Source organism: Neofelis nebulosa, chromosome 8, assembly GCF_028018385.1.
Source record: "Neofelis nebulosa isolate mNeoNeb1 chromosome 8, mNeoNeb1.pri, whole genome shotgun sequence".
Lineage (NCBI taxonomy): Eukaryota > Metazoa > Chordata > Mammalia > Carnivora > Felidae > Neofelis > Neofelis nebulosa.
The window spans coordinates 36,916,610-36,940,768 of NC_080789.1; the positions used below are offsets into that span (position 1 = coordinate 36,916,610).

General features: G+C 35.6%; 1 protein-coding gene and 1 pseudogene across 8 annotated transcripts in view; one reads left to right on the forward strand and one right to left on the reverse strand.

Annotated features, from left to right (window-relative positions):
- The window catches only part of METTL25 (methyltransferase like 25), a 155,980-nt gene that overhangs the window by 39,319 nt on the left and 92,502 nt on the right, over positions 1 to 24,159 (reverse strand). For 7 of the 8 annotated variants that reach the window (XR_009265499.1, XR_009265500.1, XR_009265496.1 and 4 more), the window contains exon 9: positions 15,608 to 15,701. Coding sequence is in view for 2 of the 8 variants with exons in the window: in XM_058741892.1 (XP_058597875.1) it covers positions 15,608 to 15,701 (94 nt within the window). In the remaining 6 variants the exon portion in view is untranslated. Of the gene's footprint in view, positions 1 to 15,607; positions 15,702 to 20,870; positions 22,168 to 24,159 lie in introns of those variants that run through there. The other variant, XM_058741894.1, reaches the window with a different exon arrangement.
- LOC131483702 (large ribosomal subunit protein eL6-like) lies at positions 7,302 to 10,653 on the forward strand (annotated as a pseudogene).

Consider the following 24,159-nt stretch of genomic DNA (forward strand, 5'->3'; position numbering starts at 1 on the left):
GGGACTTATATTTCATCTCCTTGATGGTGGAGTATCTAAATAGATTACTTGGAATTCCCTTCCATGGGACATTTGTCTCTTCTCTTTATTTATTAAAGTTTTTTTTTGTTTTTGTTTTTTAATATAAAGGGGCCCAGGTAAGCAAACATGGACTATACCGCAATTTCATAGAAAGTGGGCTGGATGACTGGATGAGAGATACATGGTTGTTTAGAGATCCTCCCACATTGTACATGATCAAACCTGGGTTAACAATTAACTTAGTTCTCACCAGGAGATGGTGAGACTGAGGCTGCTGACATATCCATGGCTAGGCCATAACTGGTTCAAGAACTAAGGTAGGTGGATGTGAAGGTGAAGCCCATTAGGCGATCTGCCCAGGGAGCTGGGAAGACAAAGCCAGTGGCAATGAGACTGAATTGGTTCTAACAGTCTTAGATTAACAAAGAAAGTTATTTATGCTATTATTCAAAGGATTAGTGTCACTATGAATCTTTTGCAGTATAATGCAAAGATGACTCAGTATGATTCTTACTTTTAGAAATGATGTGATTATGTACATAACATATTCATAAGCCCTGAAATTTATGGACAATAAGATAGAAGTTTTCTTTTTTTTTTTTTTAACGTTTATTTATTTTTGAGACAGAGAGAGACAGAGCATGAACAGGGGAGGGGCAGAGAGAGAGGGAGACACAGAATCCAAAACAGGCTCCAGGCTCTGAGCTGTCAGCACAGAGCCCGACGCAGGGCTCAAACTCACGGACTATGAGATCATGACCTGAGCCGAAGTCGGACGATTAACCGACCAAGCCACCCAGGACCCCCAAGATAGAAGTTTTCTTAAAAATAAAGCAAAATGTAATGTATAAAGTTATTTCCATATTCTCTAATGTATACCTGTCCAACAACTAGTTAACGGAAATAAAATTTGAACTTTCTACTATATGAAAGCAGAATCTACATACAAAATATTAACTTCAGCTCATAGTTATTCTAAAAATGATCACTGATACATCATATAATTATTACATATTCTTTCATTTGAATTAAATACGTCATTTACAGATTTTGTACACATCAATAATTCTAATAATTTAAAATGATGTAACATTAAAACATGTTTTCTCCTATATTAAAAGCATATTAGGGGCGCCTGGATGTCTCAGTCAGTTAAGTGTCCAACTTTTGATACTGGCTCAGGTCATGATCTCGCAGTTTGTGAATTCGAGCTTTGCGTCGGGCTCTGGTCTTACAGGATGGAGCCTGCTTGGAATTCTCTCTCCCTCTCTCTACCCCTACCCCACTCATGCTTTCTCTCTCTCTCAAGATAAATACACTTTAAACTTTCTTTTTAAAAAAGCAGTATTAAAAACTAAGATAATTATCTATTTTTCTTAAATAAATAAATAAATAAATAAATAAATAAAGTAATATATTTTCCTGTCCTTTAAATGATCATATCCTGTCTTCTACTACTTCCTAGAGCTCTTTGTTGTCTGGGAGACATTTCTGTACCTAAAGCTTCTCTGTGGTTAGCTGGGAGAATAAAGATAGTTTTTATAGGCAATGTGACTGTTCTTATGTAGAATTAGACTTACATTATGTAAGAATGTTCTATTGCATAATGGAAATATCCCTTTATTTTCTGCACATTTGGCTTGGTCTTTGCATATAATATTGACATATTGTTTTTGATCTTAATTTAAAGGAAGTATAATTGTTAAATCTTGTTTTTTATCTACCCCCAAGTGTAATTGCTACAAATAAGTACAATCATTAGTTGTAGGGAACTTTATTATTAATAAGAGTATCCTCATTTTCAAGGATAATTTGAGGTGGTTTACACTATGAAGCATAAAAACATATCAATAGTAGGGCCATTAAAGAAAGGATAAACTCTTAAGGGTGTACAATTCAAAGGAGAAAAACATGATACCAAATAACCTAATTAAGGACAGTTGCTGGAATCAAGCATAAATGTAAACTGGAGCCTCCTGATAGCTAAAGCAAAAAATAAGTTGAGTGTTCTTTGGAGGAGACTGTCATATCATGAAAACCTATAAAAATTATTATATAGATTGTTTTATAACAGGACCTACATAAATGAAAAGGCTTCTAAATACTGTCTTTATTGAATGTCCAAAAATATCCTCATTGAATCAAATATATTAAGACTGAATGCCCCTAAAACCTAAGCCCCATGGGTTTCTGCCCAATCACTGCTTGGGGAAAGAGTCACGGGCTGCAACTTATGTATAAATCTTCCTGCAAGTACAGTTTCTACCTCAATCACCTTATTGGATTTAGGGTGTTTGTTTATAAAAATTCTTTTTTTTAAATTTAATGTTTATTTATTTTTGAGAGAGAGAGAGAGAGGAGACCGTGAGCAGGAGAAGGGCAGAGAGAGAGGGAGACCCAGAATCTGAAGCAGGCTCCAGGCTCTGAGCTGTCAGCACTGAGCCCAACATGGGGCTCAAACTCACAAACTATGAGATCATGACCTGAGCTGAAGTCGGATGCTTAACTGACTGAGCCACCCAGGCACCCCTGTTCATAAAAATTCTATCCAAACAGCTATGAAAGAGATCAAATGAGTCAACTAGATCTTCTTTATCTTGGTCACAGGGAGGGTAATGCAGAGAGGGGAAGTAATGAAAGCTGAGTCATGAATAAACTTATCAATAAGCAAAAATCTCAGAGGAAAAATTATCTAGAACAAAGAGTGAAATTGTTGTTAGTTCAGGAGCTCATCATAATGAGGCTGTACTTCTGGTTTTGGTTTTTGTCAAGCCAAGAGATCCCAATCTTTCTTTTAAGTATATGTATTTCTGGAATAGAGTCCCACAAATTGAGAAAACCTGAGTACATCTTTACTTCTTGCAATCCAATGACCACTTATGTTCCTTCTTAAAACTATAATAAAAGCAAACTACTTAATCATAATTCTGATAATGCATCCCTATAGAGATGAACTACTGTAGGCATAGGGATGTAAACAGGGGAATATAATTCTTTAATGATTTATGACAACATGTATGGATCTAGAGTGTATTACACTAAGTGAAATAAGTCAGACTGAAAAAGAAAAATACTATGTGATTTTACCCATATGTGGAATCTAAAAAAACAATTGAATAAACACACAAAACACAGAATCAGACCTATAAAATATAGAGAACTGATGGTTGCCAGAGGGGATGGGGGGATGGGCAAAACAGGTAAAGAGAAGTGGGAGATACAGGCTTCCAGTTACAGCATGAAGTCCCTGGAATAGGGGCGCCTGGGTAGCTCAGTTGGTTAAGTGTCCAACTCTTGATCTTGGCTCAGGTCATGGTCTCATGGTTTGTGAGTTTGAGTTCCTGCACTAATAGTGCTGAGCCTGCTTGGATTCTCTCCCTCTCTCTCTGCCCTCCCCTGCTCGTGAGCTCTCTCTCTCTATCTCAAAAAAAAAAAAATAAATGATAAACTTAAACAATAGAAATAAATTAAAAAAAGAAGTCACTGGAATAAAAGGCACAGTATAAGGAACATAGTCAATGATGACAAGTGGCAGCTACACCTGTAGTGAACATAGCACAATGTATAAAGAAGTTGAATCACTATGTTGTACATTTGAGAGTGAGATCACATTGTGTGTCAATGATACTCAAATAAAAAATAACACAACAAGAGGTGGGGCTGGGGAATCTAGAATTTGCATGGATAGTGTGTGCAATAAAAGTAAGGAGTGGTTTCCTGTCTCATATTTAGGTCTTTCAAAACCTTCTAAATCCTACAGGAGAAAACAAGCAGCAATCTCTTTGATCTCAGTCACAGCAACTTCTTACTTGACATGTCTCTGAAGGCAAGGGAAACAAAAGCAAAAATGCACTTTTGGGACCTCATCAAGATAAAAAGCTTCTGCACAGCCAAGGAAACAATCAACAAAACTAAAAGGCAACCGACAGAATGGGAGAAGATATTTGAAAATGATATATCAGATAAAGGGTTAGTATCCAAAATCTATAAAGAAAGAACTTTATACCCAAACTCAATACCCAAAAAACCAGACAATCCAGTGAAGAAATGGGCAGAAGACATGAAAAGACACTTTTCCGGAGAAGATATCCAGATGGCCAACACACACATGAAAAGATGCTCACTATCCCTCATCATTAGGGAAATACAAATCAAAACCACAATGAGATACCACCTCACACCAGTCAGAATGGCTAAAATTAATAACTCAGGAAACAACAGATGTTGGCGATGATGTGGAGAAAGGGGAACCCTATTGCACTGTTGGTGGGAATGCAAACTGGTGAAGCCACTCTGGAAAACAGTGTGGAGGTTCCTCAAAAAATTAAAAATAGAACTACCATATGATGCAGCAATAGCACTACTAGGAATTTATCCAAAGAATACAAAAATGCGGATTCAAAGGGGCACATGTCCCTCAATGTTTATAACAGCACTATCAACAATAGCTAAGTTATGGAAAGAGTCTAAATGTCCATCAACTGATGAATGGATAAAGAAGTTGTGGTATATATATATATATATATATATATATATATATATATATATATATAATGGAACAGTACTCAGTGATGAAAAAGAATGAAATCTTGACATTTGCAAAAACATGGATGGAACTGGAGGGTATTATGCTATGTGAAATAAGTGAGTCAGAGAAAGATATCACATGATTTCACTCATATGTGGACTTTGAGAAACAACAGATGATCATAGGGGAAGGGAAGGAAAAATACGATAAAAACAGAGAGGGAGACAAACCATAAAAGACTTTTAAATACAGAAAACTGAGGACTGATGGGGGTGGAGGGTGGGGTAAGTAGGTGACAGGCATTAAGGAGGGCACTTGTTGGGATGAACAGTGGGTGTTATATGTAAGCGATGAAATCACTCACTGGGTTCTACTCCTAAAGCCAAGACAACACTGTATCTTAACTATCTTGAGAATAAAAATAATAATAAAGTACAATAAAATGAAATAAAATGAAATGAAATAAAATAAAATAACAAAATAAAATAAAATAAAATAAAATAAAAAGGAGGGAGTGGGTTTAGTAGACAGTCATTTGCTGTTACTGAGGCAAGACCAAGAAATCATGGGACATTCATGAGATACCACAGGTAATTCAAGTGCAGCTGTTGGGGGATTCAAAGTCACATTCTGAAGTGATGAGGCTTAACTCAGATAAAATTAGAAGGCATAATAGGTAAGGGTTGGGGTTTTATCATTAAGAATTAGAACATTCTTAGAACCCAAAAAACATAATAGACAAGTAGCATGATCTCTCACTCATGAGCAGGAAAAAACCCCCCAAAACATTAAACACTGAACAAAGGGGAAAACTAGAAATTTGAGGCCTGAAGACGAAGCTGTGTTGGAAGATAGTGATGACATCAGGGCACCAGGGGCAAAGGCAAGGATTTGAGTAGTGTTCTGGACAAATCCTTCCTTTTGGTTTTATTTGCTGCCATTAGACTTCTGAGGTCCCATAACATGTCAGGATTCACATTTGGAAAAAGCTCATGCACTTTCTGATTTCTAAACAGGACTCTTTAAAGCTCCCAAAACTCATTAGTGCTTACCTGACTGCATGAAAGGAACCACCTATAAGCAGGGCCAAAATTTTCCTAAGGAGGCAGTATTTGAGCTGCTCAAGCACTTGAACAAAGTACTCAGTTAAAGCCCTAGAATCCTGTCACATACAACATCAATGTATACTGCTAGATATAATACACAGACAAATGACATTCTTGCAAGGAAATGAATTCTTCAGGACTCTTAGGTCCTGGTATGAGAGATAAGCACTACTGAGCTTCTAGAAAGAGGAATAATTTACAACATAGTTCCCAGAAAAGTGATCTTCAAATCACTATCCTATGATTTTTCTTTTTCTCCCAAAGTGCACTGAAATTTTGGAATAACCTTCCAATTAATTTTGTTCTGAGCTTTTCCCTTCTTTCCTTCCTTCCTTCCTTATTATTATTATTATTTTATAAAGCCACAGTTTACTAAATAAAATGAGCATCCATGAACTGGAAGAACTTGGCATATAAAATGATTATACAACAAACTTTACTCTGTGGTAATTTTGACTACTGACAATTCTATATAAACAAATAGTAAAGAGATGGTCTGCCATGACACTTAAGAAAAGTATTATTAAAATGGGATCCTTCACACCTATTTTCCAATAGGAAAAAAATCAAGTTCATTAAGGTATGAATTCTAACGTAGAGCACTTTTCTACAAAGAAGCATTAGAAAAGATGATCTGAATATAAACTATACTGATATTTTACGTGCTTACTGTACTGTTTTCCTAAAATGTAGAATTATAATTATAAAATGTGAACAATGATTAATATTTTATGCAAGGCAAGAGGATGGATTGATTGGTAAGTGAGGAATCTGCCCAAATGTGGCTTTTGACAGCTGGTGGCTGGCAGCTTTGGCAGGCGAGTCACAGTCAGCAGGGGTCAAGGTTAGTGGCAGCACAAAATACACTTGTATGAGACTGATAGGCAGGCCTAGACTGGGCCACAGCATCTCTGAGGACAGCATCTGGTAAAGGCCTCTCAAAAGACCTGAAACAATTTCTGTCCTTTCCCAGAAGAAGTTTATCTTCTCTAATTGGCTCCTACCCTTCTCAGTATTAATACAGGCTATATTTTTAATTCTCCAAAACCTTTTGTTGTATTTACTTTGTGTAAGGTTCATTTCCTTTGGGTTTGGTGGATTTGTGTTTCCAATTTTTTTTTTTAATTAAAGCTGCAGAAAGTGCAACGAACATCTATATACCTATTACTTAAATTCACTAATCATTACTATTTTGCCATATTCGTTTTAACCATCCATTTATTATTATTATTATTATTATTATTGCTGATCCATTTGAAAGTAAATTACAGATGTCATGACCCTTCACCCCTAAATGCTTCAGCAAGTAGATCCTAGGAATAAGATATGCTCTTACATAACTAGAATAATCAAATTCATTAATTCAACATTGATCCAATATTGGTGTCTATTACATATTCTATATTAAAATTTTACCATTTGTCCTAATAATCCTTTTATGGACTCTCCTACCACTCCACCTTTTTAAGAATCCCATCTGGGATAGGACATTGTATCTCTACTCCCATTTAATCTGGAACAGTTCCTCAAGTCTTGTCTTTTATGAAATTGATATATATAGTTTTTAATTGGAGAATAATTGACATACAATATGGTATTAGTTTCAGGTGTACAACATACTAATTTAACATTTATACACATTAAAAATGGTTACCACAGTAAGTCCACTTACCATCTGTCACCATACAAAGCTGTTATAGTAATATTGACTACATTCCCTATGCTATATGTTACATCCTTGAGTCTTATTTATTTTATAACTAGAAAATTGCACCTCTTAATTTCCTTCAACTAGTTTGTGCATCCCCTGCTCCCTTTCCCTCTGGCAACTGCCAATTTGTTTTCTGTATCTCTGAATCTGTTTCTGTTTTGTTTTCTTTGTTTTTTAGATTCCACATATAAGTGAAATCATAAGGTATTTATCTTTCTCTGACTTATTTTACTTAACATAATACTCTCTAGATCATTCATGTTGTAAATGGCAAGATTTCATTCTCTTTTATGGCTGAATGATACACACGCACACACACACACACACACACACACACACACACACACACACACACACCATATCTTCTGTATCCATTCATCTCTTTATGGACATTTAGGTTATTTTTACATCTTGGCTACTATAAATAATGCCAAGAGGAACAGCGGTGTGTACATCTTTTTGAATTCATGTTTTTGTGTTTTTCTTTTTCCAGATAAATACCTAGCAGCGGAATTGCTGGATTGTATGGTAGTTCTATTTTTAATTTTTTGAGGAAACTCCATATTGTTTTCCAGAGTGTCTGCACCAGTTTACATTCCTAACAGTGCATGAGGCTTCCCTTTTCTACACCTCCTCACCAATACTTTTTATTTCTTGTGTTTTTGATATTACTTATTTTGACAGGTATGAGGTGATATTTCCTTGTGGTTTTAATTTGTATTTCCCTGATGGTTAGTGACATCGAGCATCATTTTATGTGACTATTGGCCATCAGTATGTTTTCTTTGAAAAAAATCTGTTCAGGCCCTCTGCCCATTTTTTAATCAGTTTTTTTTTTTTTTTGATATTGAGTTGTATGAGTTCTTTATATATTTTGGATGTTAACTCCTTACCAGATATATCATTTGTGAGTATCTTTTCCCATTCAGTAGGGTGCCTTTTCCTTGATGGTTCATGGTTTCCTTTACTATCTGATACGGACATATTTTGAAAAGTCTAGTTGTCTGAGTGTTTTCTCATGAGTAGATTCGTTATTCATTTTTGGCAAGAATATTACATAAGTGATGCTGTATCCTTTCCAATGCATCGCCTGATGAGTTGGACAATGTCAGTTTGTTCATTATTGGTGATGCTAACTTTGAAGGTTTATCTACTTTTTGAAATGAATAAAAAATCTGTGGGAGGTAATGTGAGTCTGTGTAAATATCCTGTTCCCCCATAAACATTTTACCCAATGGCTTTAATGCCTTGATGATTCTCCTGTGAATCAATTATTACCATGGTGGTTGCAAAAAGCAGCCAGGATTTACTTATGGGCATAATGCACATGTCAAAGCAGTTCAATATCACTTAGAGACATATTACAACATGGAAGAGCTCATGAGCTCCCTACATTTGTTGTTGGCTTTCCTATGGAACAATTCCTGTCCTCTCACCTGTATTTAAACCACCTGGTGATTATTCTTACCTTGGATTAACCCCTGATTTAACACCCAAAAATAAGTTTACCTGGCCTCTCCACATGTGCTCACTCCTATAGCCTCATCTCTCACTTCTGCCTCTCCTGCTTGCTTTGTGCTCCAGCACTGCTGAGTTCAGAATCAGGTTTCTCACATCTGTGTATTTTTGAAGAAGCATACCCACCCCTGCATACCTACAATTAATTCATTGCTCCCTACCTTCACACCTTGTCTGCTTGATGAACTCCTCTGCATCCTTTAAGACCAAGCTAAGGCACCACATGTTGTTCGTGAAATCTACATAGGCAGAGTGAGTCACTTCTTTCTCTATGCCTCCACACTAGTTTATACATGTGTCTATTGTTGTAGGTTCATGCTATATTGTAATTGTTTTCTTTTTTTTTTTAATGTTTATTTATTTTTGAAAGAGTGTAAGCGGGGGAAGGGCAGAGAGAGGGGAACAGAGGATCCCAAGAGGTCTCTGAGCTGACAGCAGTGAGCCCAATGTGGGGCTTGAACTCACAAACCATGAGATCATGACCTGAGTTGAAGTTGGAGGCTCAACTGACAGAGCCACCCAATTGCCCCATAATTATTTTCTTTTTAAAAGGGTTATATTTTAATTATCTTTGTAGCCCCAGAGTTTACACTGTTTTTGACACATTGGAGATTTTTCAAAATAAATGGTTTTTGATGAATAACTAAATGACTTTGGTCTCAAAAATTTTCCTTTTGCTGACCCATTGTGGAAACATATCTAAGAATATTTTTCTAAATTATCCTTTATTGCCCTTTGCCATCTTAGGGGGGCACCTGGGTGACTCAGCTGGTTAAATGTCAGACTCTTGATTTAGGTTTAGGTCATGATCTCACAGTTCATGGGTTCAAGCCCCGCGATGGGCTCTGTGCTGACAGCTCAGGGCCTGGAGCCTGCTTCAGATTCTCTCTCTCTCTCTCTCTCTCTCTCTCTGAGCCTCCCCCACTCACAGTCTGTATCTCTCTCTCTCAAAAATAAACATTAAAAAAATTAAAAAAAAAGAAGGGTAGCCTCAAGGCTAAAATGCCAAAGGGGAAGCCCCACTACAGCCAAAACCCTGCCCTGGTCAGAGGAATTGGCAGATATTCTTGAACGGCTGTGTATTCCAGAAAGGCCATGTATAAGAGGAAGTATTCAGCAGCTAAATCCAAGGTTGAGAAGAAAAAGGAGAAGACTCTTCCTACTGTCAGAAAACTAGTTGGTGGTGACAAGAATGGTAGCACCCAAGTAGTTAAATGTTGTAAAATGCCTAGGTATTATCCTACAGAAGATGTGCCTTGAAAGCTGTTGAGCCATGGCAAAAAAATCTTTCAGGTAGCTAGTGAGAAAACTGCGAGGTAGCATCACTCCTGGAACCATTTTAATCATCCTCACTGGGTACCACACAGGCAAGAGGGTAGTTTTCGTTAAGCAAATGAGCAGTGGTTTGCCACTTGTGACTTGACCTCTGGCCCTCCATCGAGTTCCTCTGCATAGAACACACCTGACATCTGTCATCGCCACCTCCACCAAAACTGATACCAGCAGTATGAAAACCCAAAACATCTCACTGATGTTTACTTCTAGTTTACTTCTAGAAGAAGAAGCTGTGTAAACTCAGACACCAGGAAGGTGAGATCTTCAACACAGAGAAGGAGAAATATGAGATTACACAGCAGTGCAAGGTTGATCAGAAAGCTGTGGACTTGCAAAGTCTGCCAAAAATCAAAGCTGTTCCTCAGCTTCAGGGCTATCTCCACTCTGTGTTTTCTCCCAGGAATGGAGTTTGTCCTTACACACTGCTGTTCTAAATTTCTCAAAAAGAACTTAATAATTTATCCATTAAAAAATACACAAATTACCCTTTATTTACTTCCATTAAGGTTCTAGCTTAGTAGTTTTCAACTCTGCCCATTCAACACTACACCATCCCCATCAAATCATCAGTTTTTATTGTCTTTTTTTCCACTTTTCAGTATCTGAAGTTAACTTCATTTATTTTTGTACTCATTATATAACACACAAACTCTAGAACATTATAAGCTCCTTTTCTCTCTTCTCATAAACAAATACTCCAGTTTATTCCTTGTCTAGCAAATGATACCAGTACTGATGCTTTTGAAATCCAAAAGATACAGTGTGTGTGTGCAATTGTGCATTTGTGTGCATGCAATATAAGCTGGGGGAGAGAGACAGGAAGGCAGAAAAGTAATGTCAATTGACAAAAGAAGGCAAAATGCTATGGACCATGAAGAAATCGAGAAAACTTAAAGACAATTTTGAGGGGTGTCTGGGTGGCTCAGTCGGTTAAGTGTCGACTTCAGCTTAGATCATGGTCTTGCGATTCCTGAGTATGAGTTCTGTGTTAGACTCTGTACTGATAGCTCGGAGCCTGGAGCCTGCTTTGGATTCTGTGTCTCCTCTCCCTCTGTCCCTCCCCACCCCTTTCTTTCCTTTCCTTTCTTTCTTTCTTTCTTCTTTCTTTCTTTCTTTCTTTCTTTCTTTCTTTCTTTCTTTCTTTCTTTCTCTCTCTCTCTCTCAAAAATAAACATTAAAAAAAAAGACAATTTTGAAATTTTCTGAAATTTGGGGAGACGCCCAAGTTTGGTACAGAAGATAAAGTTTGAGAATACCTAATCTTTTTAAGATTTAGGTAAAGCTAATCATTAGGATGTTAATATTTTAGACGTTTTAAAGTCCTATTAAAATACTTCTTTTATAAAGAAGTAATTGAACGCTACAAGAAATTTACTGTAATGTTTCATTCTAAGAAATTCATTAATTATAAACAGTAGACTTACTGTAGCTGATGTTCTGCCACAATTTACGGTTTTGAGTAGTTACAGAGTTAGGCTTAACTTTACTATGGAATTTAAACACTCTGCTTAAATAGACCTATATTTTATACTGGGCTGAAGTTATATCACCTATAAGTGATTAGAGTGAAACAAAATGAAAGATCAAGGCGGGGGGACTGTTTTGAATACAACGTGTTCAAAATATAAGAACAGAATCATTGCTTCTTCCCTACTTTCCTTCACGTTTCTCGGTGTAACATCTAAAATGCATTTAAAAAATATATGGGGTTTATAATAGAAATGTTAGATGACTGCAAATTGAATCACTAAGATGACAAATGCTCGGACACAGTGGACCTCAATGGGGGTGGTGAGAAGTGAGGATTTTGCACCGCCCCCCCCCCCCCCCGGTAATTTTTGGCAATGAATGTCTAGAGACTCTTTATACCATTAGGGTTCTACCACTGACATTTAATGAGTAGAGGTCAGGGATGCTGCTAGACATCCTTCAAGGCACAGGACAGCCCCCCACAACAAAGACTTACCCGAATGTCAGTAGCGCTGCCAAATCCTGCTCTAAGAGAAAATGCCAATGCGGTCTCTCACAACTGACTATCGGAATTATGGGCTAAGCTTTTAAGCTGTGTATGAGCCACCTACATATCCAGCATATGCAGCTTTGGTCTTCTTTGAAATGATAATTTGTCTGGGAATGTTTTCTGTTTACTTCCATACATTTAACATGATTTCTTATAACTAAAAATGTATCCAGAGCATGTTAAAAGATATTTTCTACACACTTTACTTGCTTACATAGTTTTGAATATGAAGAGACTTGCTTTAAAAGTTTAGAAAAACATCAATGCATTCACACTTCCAATTATATATATATAAGTTTATCAATAAATTATTAGATATTATGGTATATTTAATATCTTAAACTTTTTTTTTTACTTTCTTTTAATTTTTGAGAGAGAGAGAGACAGCAGGGGAGAGGGGGAGACAAAGAGAGAGAGTCGTAAGCAGACTCCACACCCAGTGCAGAGCCAACATAGGGCTCAATCCCACAACTGTGAGATCATGACCTGAGTCGAGATCAAGAGTCGGACACTTAACCTACTGAGCCATCCTGGCCCCCCTTAATTTTTTAAACTTAAATTGTTTTGATACTTTTCAGTGCTTAGACTCTCATGTGAAAATTCATTTCATTTTTAAAATGAAACCATACACAAATCTCTTTTCATTGTGCTTACTGTCAAAACTTTAATTTGAGCATTGATACTTGATTATGTGGGAGAAAAATAATAGGAATTTGTACTGGGTCAAAAACCTAATTTTGGTTTATCCTTTCCAACTAGTCTGATCTGACAGATACAACTTTCTCATTCCTCTTGCTTAAAATTAAAATCAACCTCCCACCCACAAAACATGTACTCATCTATTTGCTTCCTTTCACCAGTGTATCCTTTTAAATACCTTACTGTTTTGCTCTATACCTTCTTCCGTCTAAGTCCTCCAGCTTGGGTTTCTTGTTCCTTTTCATCTTCCAACCCATTTTATCTGATATATTTGTTCTTAATGAGCTTAAATAGTTTTAGGAGAAAATCAGTGGGACACTATTATTGCCTTTATTAACTAATACAAGGAATAATTTAAGACTGATTTTACATGGTGATACTTATCTACATTAGTCTTTGTTTCTTTTGTTTTTACTTTCATTTCTCAGTATAGTGGCGGTTAACACTTGAGGTTTTGACGTTAGCTGAATCTGTGTTCAAGTTCCACCTCCACTAATTGCTTTGACTCTGGCAAAATGACTTCTCTTTTTTGACACCTCTCTTTCTAGATCTTTACATTCGTAATAATTATAGTATCTACCATAAGTGTTTTTATGAAGAGTAAATGAGATAATGTTGTGATGTTCTTAGCATAATAACTACCACATAACAAGTGCTTAGTAACTATTAGCTATTATTAATATTCCTTTCTGTAATATAATAAGGAACATATCAAGGAACATTTACTACAGTTATTATTAAAGACAAACCTGGGAAGAGAAAGCTATCAACAAGGATAAGTAACATTCTTTCTGGATTTTTGCTACTTAGTTTTTGGCAAAGGGTAATATATTTTTAGTTTATTTTTTTTATTTTTATTTTTTAATATACTTTTAGTTTAAGTAAAAACTTAGCTCTTCATCTGTGAAAATAATGCTTTGGTTTGTGTGCTTGACATTACTGCAAGACATAAAATTGAGACATGGAACAAAGATATACTAAATAAGACTAACTGGAAGGAAAACCTGTCTGATTTATTAAAAACACTTTTTAAAATCTTTATTTATTTTTGAGAGAGAGAGACATAGAGCATGAGTGGGGCAATGGCAGAGAGAGAGGGAGACACAGAATCTGAAGCAGGTTCTGTGCTGACAGCTCAGAGCCTGACGTGGGGCTCGAACTCACAGACCGTGAGATCATGACCTGAGCCAAAGTCAGACGCTCAACCCACTGAGCCACCCAGGTGCCCCAAAAACATTAAAAAAAAAACACTCAGAAATAAAGGGCACCTGGGTGGCTCAGTTAGTTAAGCGTCGGACTCTTCATTTTGACTCAGGTCATGATCTCATGGTTCGTGAATTTGAGCCCCATGGTTGGCAGTGCTGACAGTGCGGAGCCTGCTTGGGATTCTCTCTCTCTCTCTCTCTCTCTCTCTCTCTCTCTCTCTCTCTCTCTCCCCCTCTGCCCCTCCCCCTGCTCAAGAATGAATTACAAATAAATAAATAAATAAATACCCAGAAATAAAATGACTAGGACAAAAATTATCTATTGTCATTCATTTATGTAAGACTAGAAGGACCTTTGTTTGGTGACTAAATAAAAATATTGACAAGAGTCATTATCAATTGTGTTATTACTAGTAGAACGTATACAAAGATCAGAATAAAAAATATACATAAAACTCAATATTATTAATTATAATATTAATATAAAAGTATACTAACATATATAACATTTATAACATATAATAAAACTATATATAAAAACTAAATGAACTAAAACTTCTGTTTGCATTTACTATGTAAAAACATTGTGCTCAGTATTTTGCGTATATTACCTCCTTTGATCTTAAATCATGAGTTAGAAGTGCTTTTGAACAGTTATTTTATAGAGGAGGGGTATGATTATTAACAGTCTAATGGCTTTAAATAATAAAGTAACTGGGGAGTAAATGAACAACTGGTAGAATAAATAACAATACTTTTTAGCTTTGATACAATATAATCATATCTGTACCACCTTTTCAAGAAATCCATTTCATTCCTTTAAAAAGCTATTTTATTCTTTATTTCCATTTAATATCAATTCAAAATACCAGAGTGATCCAAGTTCAACTTAATATTTTACTCAATAACGCATTTGAATTGAGAGTTTATTTTTTTTCTCAGTGTTAGAATATTTGTTACTACTAGCCAACCAGCTTACCACTTTATCTTTGACATCAAACTCAATTATTAGCTTGGGCGGCCTATTATGTTATACTTTCCAGGATTCTCCCATTCAAAGGCTTTTAGAATTTAAGATTTTTAATTTTAACTAATTATACAATCTTTAAATAAATGCAGTTTTTTGTCTCATTACTCTTACCTTACTTATAATTCCCATTTGTTCTGTTATCTTGTTTTTAACTCTGTTTTTGATTTGAGAATTAATACATATTACCTGAATAAACCTAAAGGGGGAATCTCTCAAGAGATGTACAACAGCAAAGCACCCACATTGACTGGAAAGGTGAACTGGAATAAAGGAAATGGTGGTATGATTTCAATGTAATGTAGATGTTTTTCACAAATGGGAGGAAAGTAGAAGGCAAATTATTTTGTATCATCTCAATTCATTATTCCATAGAAGTTCTTCTGTTTTGTGTTTGTTTTTTTTTTTTTAAATAAAAACAGCAATCATATACTGACCTTGGACTCATCTAACCCAAGCTTCTTTAGAGACTTTCTGGCATAGTCCAGAAAGGAAGAGGATTTGGAATAAATTTTACCAACATGCCGATCACTGCAAAACAAAAGTAAATCACTTTTTAGTTTTTCCAGTTTAAATTATAGATGATTGCAAATTAAATCATGAAATATTTTTAAATACCTTCTGTCTACGTGGCACAAGCTTCAGATTTGATAAAAATGTGTTAATATTTTTATAAACATTTTTAGGTTCCATATTATAAAGTGTTTAAGATCTGCTTCTGAGAATTCCTTCAACACACAGTAGTGGGAAACAGTATTAGGAAGACAATATATGAGAAATAACTTATCAACAGTATTTAAAAGCTTAATTTTTAAAGGAAACTATAGGTCTTTCAAAAGTTTCCATTATGCTATAAAACACACTTAATTTTATTGGCAACATTACAGTTCATATTTCATTGCAACACCTGCTAATGGTGGCGATAATTCAACAGCTATGCAAAGAGAACTCCTTCAATGCCAGCCATTAAAACACCATATGCTGAGTTGGGTCTGACTTGATCTCATTTATGCCCTGCAGATTTTCACTACAGTTTAAACAAAATATCATGAGATGGTTTTGAATTTAAATAATGAAATGTGAGACTATCACATCACATAATTTGGGTTGCAACTGAGGTAAAATATAAAAATCTAGGGAATAAAAAATTCACCACTTCCAAGTTATCAAAATCAATGAATAAAAGCTCATTTACTCTTGGCAATATAAATATTAATCCCTCTGATTAATCAGACATGAAGTTCCTTTGAACTTTGAATTCTTCCTTTGAAATATATCTCAAATATATTCTTGCAGCTCCATTTCTAGATGGCCACCTCAATTCCACTTATTAGTACTTCATGTCCTTTAAGATTGAAGTCTGTCTCCTTCCTTGCTGCCTATATTTTCACGATAGTTTCTTAGAGGAACATTTTTATGTATTACTTCCCCACCCCCCAAAATTTCCATACACCTGCCATTTCTTGGGATAAATTTGAAACTCCTTAATTAAGCAATCAGGGTTTATTATTTTCTGGCTACACCCACATTTTCCCATTATAATCCAGAATTCAGTTTTCTCTACTCATTGTTTCAGACTATTCTCCATATTTATGTCTTGGTGCATTTGCTCATTCACTCACTTCCTAATGGTTATAAGGTTCTCCACTCTCTTCTTCTGCTTAGTTAAGCTACAGCCATCTTATATGACTAAGCTCAAATTATGTATTCTTTTTGGTAACATCACTAATATCATGTTTTCTAGTTTTGAATTTCTCCAGCCCGTATCCTTTTTCCACTCGTGTTATTTCATCACTGCTTTGAAATAATAGTTGTTTGAATAGGTATAGGTTCCAGAAAACAAAACTTGTATGTTTTATGAGTTTTTGTGTAATTATTAGATCCAAAACATAGTTATGTATCTTATGTATAACAGATATAATAGATATGTACATCTTACATACTACAGGTGGTGAAAATAAAAGCAGGAAGAGCAATTAGGAAGTTATTACAATAATCTAGAGGAGAAGTTTAGACCAGAGTAGTGACCCTGAGGATGGTGAAAAGTGGTAGAATTTTAGACATATTTTGATGGTAGAGACTACACAGTTGTTGAAGGACTGTATCTACTCTGTGTGAGAGTGATGTTGAGTATCTTTGCATGTGTCTATTGGCCATCTGGATGTCTTCTTTGGGAAAGTGTCTATTCATGTCTGCCCATTTCTTAACCGGGTTATTTGATTTTTGGGTGTTGAGCTTGATAAGTTCTTTATAGATTTTGGATATTAACCCTTTATCAGATATGTCATTTGCAAATATCTTCTCCCATTATGTAGGTTGCCTTTTAGTTTTGCTGATTGCTTCCTTTGCTGTGCAGAAGCTTTTTATTTTGATGAGGTCCCAACAGTTCATGTTTGCTTTTGTTTCCCTTGCCTTCAGCGACATGTCTAGTAAGAAACTGCTACGGGTGAGGTCAAAGAGGTTGCTGCCTGTATACTCCTCTAGGATTTTGGTAGTTTCCGGTCTCACATTTAGGTCTTTCATCCATGTTGAATTTATTTTTGTGTAAGGTGTAAGAAAGTGGTCCAGTGTCATTTTTCTGTGTGTCACCATCCAGTTTTCCCAACACCTCTTGTTGAAGGGACTGTGTTTTTTCATTGGAATTCTTCATGCTTTGTGAAGATTAGCTGACCATATAGTTGTGGGTGACCATGTAATTTAGAAACATGGGGTCATTAGTGCCCCTGCCAGGGTGATTTGATGGACTGATGGAAGTAAAATCTGACTGGAATTCAAGAATAAAAGGGAAAGAAGTTTCAAAGGACTTTTTCCAGTAAAGAACAGATAAAAGATAGTTGAATGGGAATATGGAGTCCCCAAAGGATTTTCAGAATCTGTGTTCTTAACCACATGTGCTCTTATGATGCATCATTTCATTTAATAAAAATGAAAACTGGCCATCATGGAACTCACTAGGGGGTAGAGGAGCAGACACAAACAATTAATTGTACTGTCAGGTTCAATCAGAGCAGTAAGTCACAGATTAAATCCTATGGCAGAAGAGAAGAGGGTGAGAAAGAGAAAAGAAAAGTATCAGAGAGGTTGTCTAACCTGGGTTTTAAAGAATGCCTAGATTCCACCTGCCAGAGGTTGTGGAAGGAAGGGGTGGCAGAAATGAGGAGAATATTCCACGTAGATAGAGGAGCTCCAAGGAAGCATACAAGGCATAAAATTAATTGCATGGGAAATGATGAATAAGCCAGTGTACCAGGACATTCTGCATGGACAGCTTCTTGGAGTACAGAGGAGGGAAAATGGGGTGATGGATTAGGCTGCAAAGGATCTTAGTGACAGATCAGAAATGGCCTTGAATGCCATAATAAGGATATTTTAGTTTTTGAGTACAAAGAAAAGGAATTATCAAACATTTTGAAGTTAGAAAAGTGACATGACTGTTTCTGAAAGACAAATTATGGAACTTCAAGAACAAATTAAAAGGGGGCCCTCTGTCAGAATAAAGCATGGTCAGCATGCTAAAAAGGAATTAGTATTCTTTCTTTTAATAAAAGTGAATGCAGTAGATCTAATTAAAATTCTACTCAAGTGAATCCAACACCACCCACATGCTTTTCCAAAAATACAATTGTAAGAACATGGTTTACATGTAGCACTCCCCAAAGAAGCAAAATTAATGTAGGAAATTTTAGGAAAATGTGAAGTAGATGTATACCAAATAAGTGAAAACAAGCACATGCAGGACAGAAAGTGACAAAATCCAGTTTCTCTATCACTACAAAATACTTCTAAAATTAATTATTTTGTGCCTTTTTTATGCTAATACATACTGAAATACTTGAGATCCACATTTTGCTGAAAATGGAGACTGGTTAAGGGAACTCTGAAAATCTTCAAACTACTCTTAAATTTAAAAGATACAGACTTCCTAACTTCAATTTGGCCACACATAATGGATTAAGTAGTTTTAATTTTGTGAGCCAGTTTTCATGACCTGGTTTATAACTTTTTTATTTGATTACAGCAAAACAAAAATAAAAATTAAACTAGGTAATAGGACAATTATAGGTATCAAAAATTACAATATTTATTATATAGCTGATACCATATTGATCATGAAATAATAACTGAGTAAAGTGTATATATTTCCTGCTCTCTTTCCAAGTGTTTGAAGAGATTTTTACATCATGAAACTCCTTTGGTATTTTATTCCTCTTAGAAAGTTTCCAGATAAGGACTTATTATAAAATGAAGAGTTTTCTATAAATTATTGAATTTGAAGACAAATGTTAAATGCTCAATCACAATTAAAATTAACAGAGTAAAAATGCTATATTTAAGTCCATGAAACAGTTCAGTTCTAACTTTAGGCTATAAACAATTAAACTTTTAAAATAATGTTTCAGATATTCTAAGAGTATATCACTTGAAAACTACTTTAGCTAACAAGGAAAACAAATTAAGCAAAATTAGAAAGATGTAATTAGGTAATCTTATTTTCTGCCTTTAGTGTTCACATTTTTAAAAAAAAACTTGAGGTATAATTGATATATAACATTATATTAGCTTCAGGTATACAACATAATAATGTGATTTTTGTATACACTGTGAAATGATCACACGCCCAGTTAACATGCACCATACATAGTTACAAAAACAGTTTGTTTGTTTTTTTTTCCTGGTGATGAGAACTTTTAAGATTTACTCTCTTAGCAACTTTCAAGTATGCAATACAATATTATTAACTATAGCCACCATGCTGTATATAGTCAAATGCCCCCCCATAGGAAACTAAAATACTGAATCTTGCTTGTATTTTCCATTCTTACATTTTTCTTGTTTGCCATATATTTATACTCCTAAACAGTTATACAGTTGTGCTTGTTCAAATTGTATAAATGGAACCATCTTCAAGTTTTTCCTGTGACTTTTATACGAACAAAATTTGTCTACACTGATGCATGCAGTTGTTATTCATGTATTTTTACTTTGGCATAGTATTATTCTACTACAATTTATCCATTTTTTTATTAATGAACTAAAGTTCCTAGATTTTGGCTCTTATAAACATTGCTGCTATGGATTATTCTTGTATAAGTCTCTGGGAATACATGTGGAAGAGCTTCTAGGATATACACATAGGCATGGAACTGCTGAGACAAAGTATTCTCAAGTTTTGTAGGTAAAACTAACTAGGCAACTAGGCATTTTCAACCTTATTAGGCAACGCTAACTTGTTTTCCAAAGGAATAAACTAATTTTTTTTTCTCTCACCAGCAATGGATGGTTCTAGTTGCTCTGCATTTTTGCGATCATTTGTTATTAGCAATCTTCTAAATTTCTGCTTATTTAATGGTTCGAATTGGAAAAACCTCAATCCTCCTTCTGTGTTTCTTCTTTCCTCTCACACTTCTGACGACTAGCATACTCACAACACTTCTGACACCAGACGTGTGGCGTTTCCCCACACCCAGCAATTCTGTGACACCAGCTGGGTATTCTACAAATCAGCTCAACTCTGGTACCGTCTACCTAGGGACAGCACTGATCCCACAAGGTAAGGGGATTGCCTTCCCACTTCAGATGCCAACTGCAAGGACTAGTTCCCCAGGTTACACACAGTCTGTCCAACCTGACAAAAAACTGACCTTTCCCTCCCCTTTACATTTAGTTATTTGGTAGAACCGTTCACAGAACTCAAGGAAACACATTTCCCAGTTTATTAAAGGATAAGATAAAGAATACAGATGGACAGCCAGATGAAGAGATGCATAGGACAAGATCTGGGAGGGTTCCAAGCATAAGAACTTCTGTTCCAGTGGAGATGGAGTGTGTCGCTTTCCTGGTAGGTGGGCATTGTGTTTACCAACCTAAAAGCTCTCCACGTGCCATACTACTGGGATTCTTGTGGAGGTTTCATCACATAGGCATGGTCAATTATTAATTCAATTTCCAGCCCCCTTTTCCTTTCTGAAGAAGGGGCGGAGGCCTCAAACTTCTAATCATGGTTTGTTCTTTCTGGTGACCAGCCCCAAGCCAGGAGCCATCCAGGAGCTTACCCAGAATTACTTCATTAGATCAAAAGATGCTCTAAGAGCCCGTATCACTTAAGAATTTATAAGGGTTTGAGGAGTTCTGTGCCAGGAACAGGGATGAAGACCAAATGTATATTTCTTGCTACAAATCACAATATCACATGGTTATAAAGATAATATCCTATTGTGGTTTCATTTTACATGATCTTGGTTACTAATTAAGATTGAGCACCTTACCCAATGTTCATTAGCCAGCTGAGTGTCATCTTTGTGAACTGAGTAATCAAGTCTTTTCACTATTTTTCTTTATCATAGGTTAATTTTTCCACAAATTTGTAGGAATTCTTTACGTATTTTCGCTACTAGTCTTTTTTCAGTTATAGGGCTTCCAATTAGTTTCTAACAGTGGACACTTCCACTCTTCTGAAAACAGTTCTTAATATTAACGTAATTGAATTTTCAATCTTTTATTGTAAGATTTCCAGGTTCATATTTAGTTTGAGACACGCCCTCCCTCAATGTCAGAAAGATATTCTTCAATACTATTTTCTGAAAGTATTATAGTACTGACTTTCATAGTTAAGGTTTTAATCCGCTCTGAATTGATTTTTGTGTTTGTTGTAAAGCAGGGGTTCAGATTTTTATTTTTTTTTTGTGTAGTAGTCAGAAGAATGGTCCACCAAAGATGTCCATATTCTAATCCCCAAAACCTATACATACATTATGTTACATGGAAAAAAGAAATTAAGGTTGCAGATATAATTAAATGTTCTAATCTGCTGACTTTAAAATAAGGAGAGAATCCCGGATTATCCAGAGGGCTCAAGGTAATTTCAAGGATCCTTTAAAGAGGAAGAGGAAGGCAGAAAGGAAGTCAAAATTACAGAAAGATTTAAAGATGCTATGCTGCTGGCTTTGAAGACTGAGGAAGGAGTCATGAGCCAAAGGATGCAGGTTCCCTCCAGAAGCTGTCAAAGATAAAGAAATGGATTTTCACTTGGAGCCCCCAGAAAAAACGCAGCCCTGAAAATACCTGACTGTAGCCCAGTGAAACCCATTTTGGACCTCTGACCTCCAGGGGACTAGACAATAAATTTATGTGGTGTTAAGCCATGAAGTTTGTAGGGATATGTTACAGCATCAAAGGAAACTAATACATTGTACAACTGTGTAAGTAACTACTGTCCTAGCACTATCTAATGACTACCCCCTCTTCTCTCTGATGATCAAAACAATATAACAAAGTATGACTGCTGAATCATATGGTAAGAGTATGTTTAGTTTTGTTAGAAACTACCAAACTGTCTTCCAAATTGGCTGTCTCATTTTGCATTCCCACCAGCAATGAAATGCAAGTTCTTATTGCTCCACATCCTTGCTAACATTTGGTGTTGTCAATGTTCTAGATTTTGATTTTCTAACAGGTGTGTAGTGATAGCTTGCTGTTTAATTGCATTTCTCTGATGACATATGATGTAGAGGATTTTTTCACATGTTATTTGCCATTTCTATTACTTTTTATTTCCTCCTGTATCTTCAAACTTAATCTGGGATCATTTTGCTTCTGGCTTAATTCTTCAGTGCTATCTGCTGGTAGCATATTTGCTCCATTTTTTTTTTTTTTTGTCTGAAAAAGTCTTTATTTCACCTTCATTTTTGAATACTGTACATTGTAGCCTATTTTCTTTCAGTACTTTGAAGATATCATTAACCTCTAGCTTCTATTTATGCTAAGAATTTACCTGTCAGTTTCATTTTGGCTCCTTTGGAGATATCTCCAAAGATATCTCTTATCTCCCTCCTCTTTCCCACCTCTGGCTGCTTATGTTTTCTTTGCCTTTGTTTTCAACAATTTTACTATGGTGTACCTAGAATTTATTTTCTTTTTTGCTTCTCCATGGAGTTTGTGTATATCTTAAGTTTCTTGGACTTATGTCTTTTTTCCAATATTGGAAAATTCTTAATATTGCTACTCCCCTATTTTCTCTCTCCTTTTTTCTCAAACTGCAACTAATATGTTTGTGAAACCTACTCACTGTATTCTCTATGGCTCTTAGTCCATCTTTTGTATTCTCCATCTTTGTTTCCTTGTGCTTCACTGTGGATATTTTCTTCTGATCTGTCTTCCAGTTCACTAATTATTTCCTCAGCTGTGTCTACAATGCTATTAATACCACCCACTGATTTCTTAATTTCAGTTATTTTATTTTTTCAGTTACAGAATTTTCACTTAGGTTATTTTTTGTATGCTTTGGTTCTCTGACAAAATATTTTTATTTATATGTACATATTAAGTATAGATTTTTTTTATTTTAAGATAATTGTAGGTTCACATGCAGTTGTCAGAAAGAATTCAGAAAGATTGTTATTCCCTTTGTCTAGTTTCCTGAAATGTCTCATAATGGGATCTTGCAAAATGATAGTACAGTATCACAACCAAGATACTGACATTGATGCAATGAAGTTACATAAGGATCACTCATGTTGCTGTTCTATAGCCACACCTAATTCCCTGCCATCTCATTCTTTCTCCCCCAGAAACTACTAATCTGTTCCCAATTTCTATGATTTTATCACTTCAAGAATGTTATATAAATGGAATCACACAGTATATAACCTTTTGAGACTGGCTTTTTTCTATTCAGTATAATTTTCTGTAGTTTTCATCCAGGTTGTTATATCAATAGCTCATTCCTTTTTATTGCTGGGTAGTATTCCATGACATGGATTAGCAGTTTGTTTACCTGTTGAAGGACATCTGGGTTGTTTTCAGTTTGGGATGTTATGAATAAATCTGCCATAAACATTCATTTACAAGTTTTGTGTGAAGATAAACTAGCCTCTGTGGATACTTTGTTAGTGCTAGAACTTCCAGCTTCCCACATCTTCTCCACCGATACTGTGGTAGGGGTGGCCTTGTAACTGCTGGGCAATGGTGAAAATCCCGACTCTACTAGGCC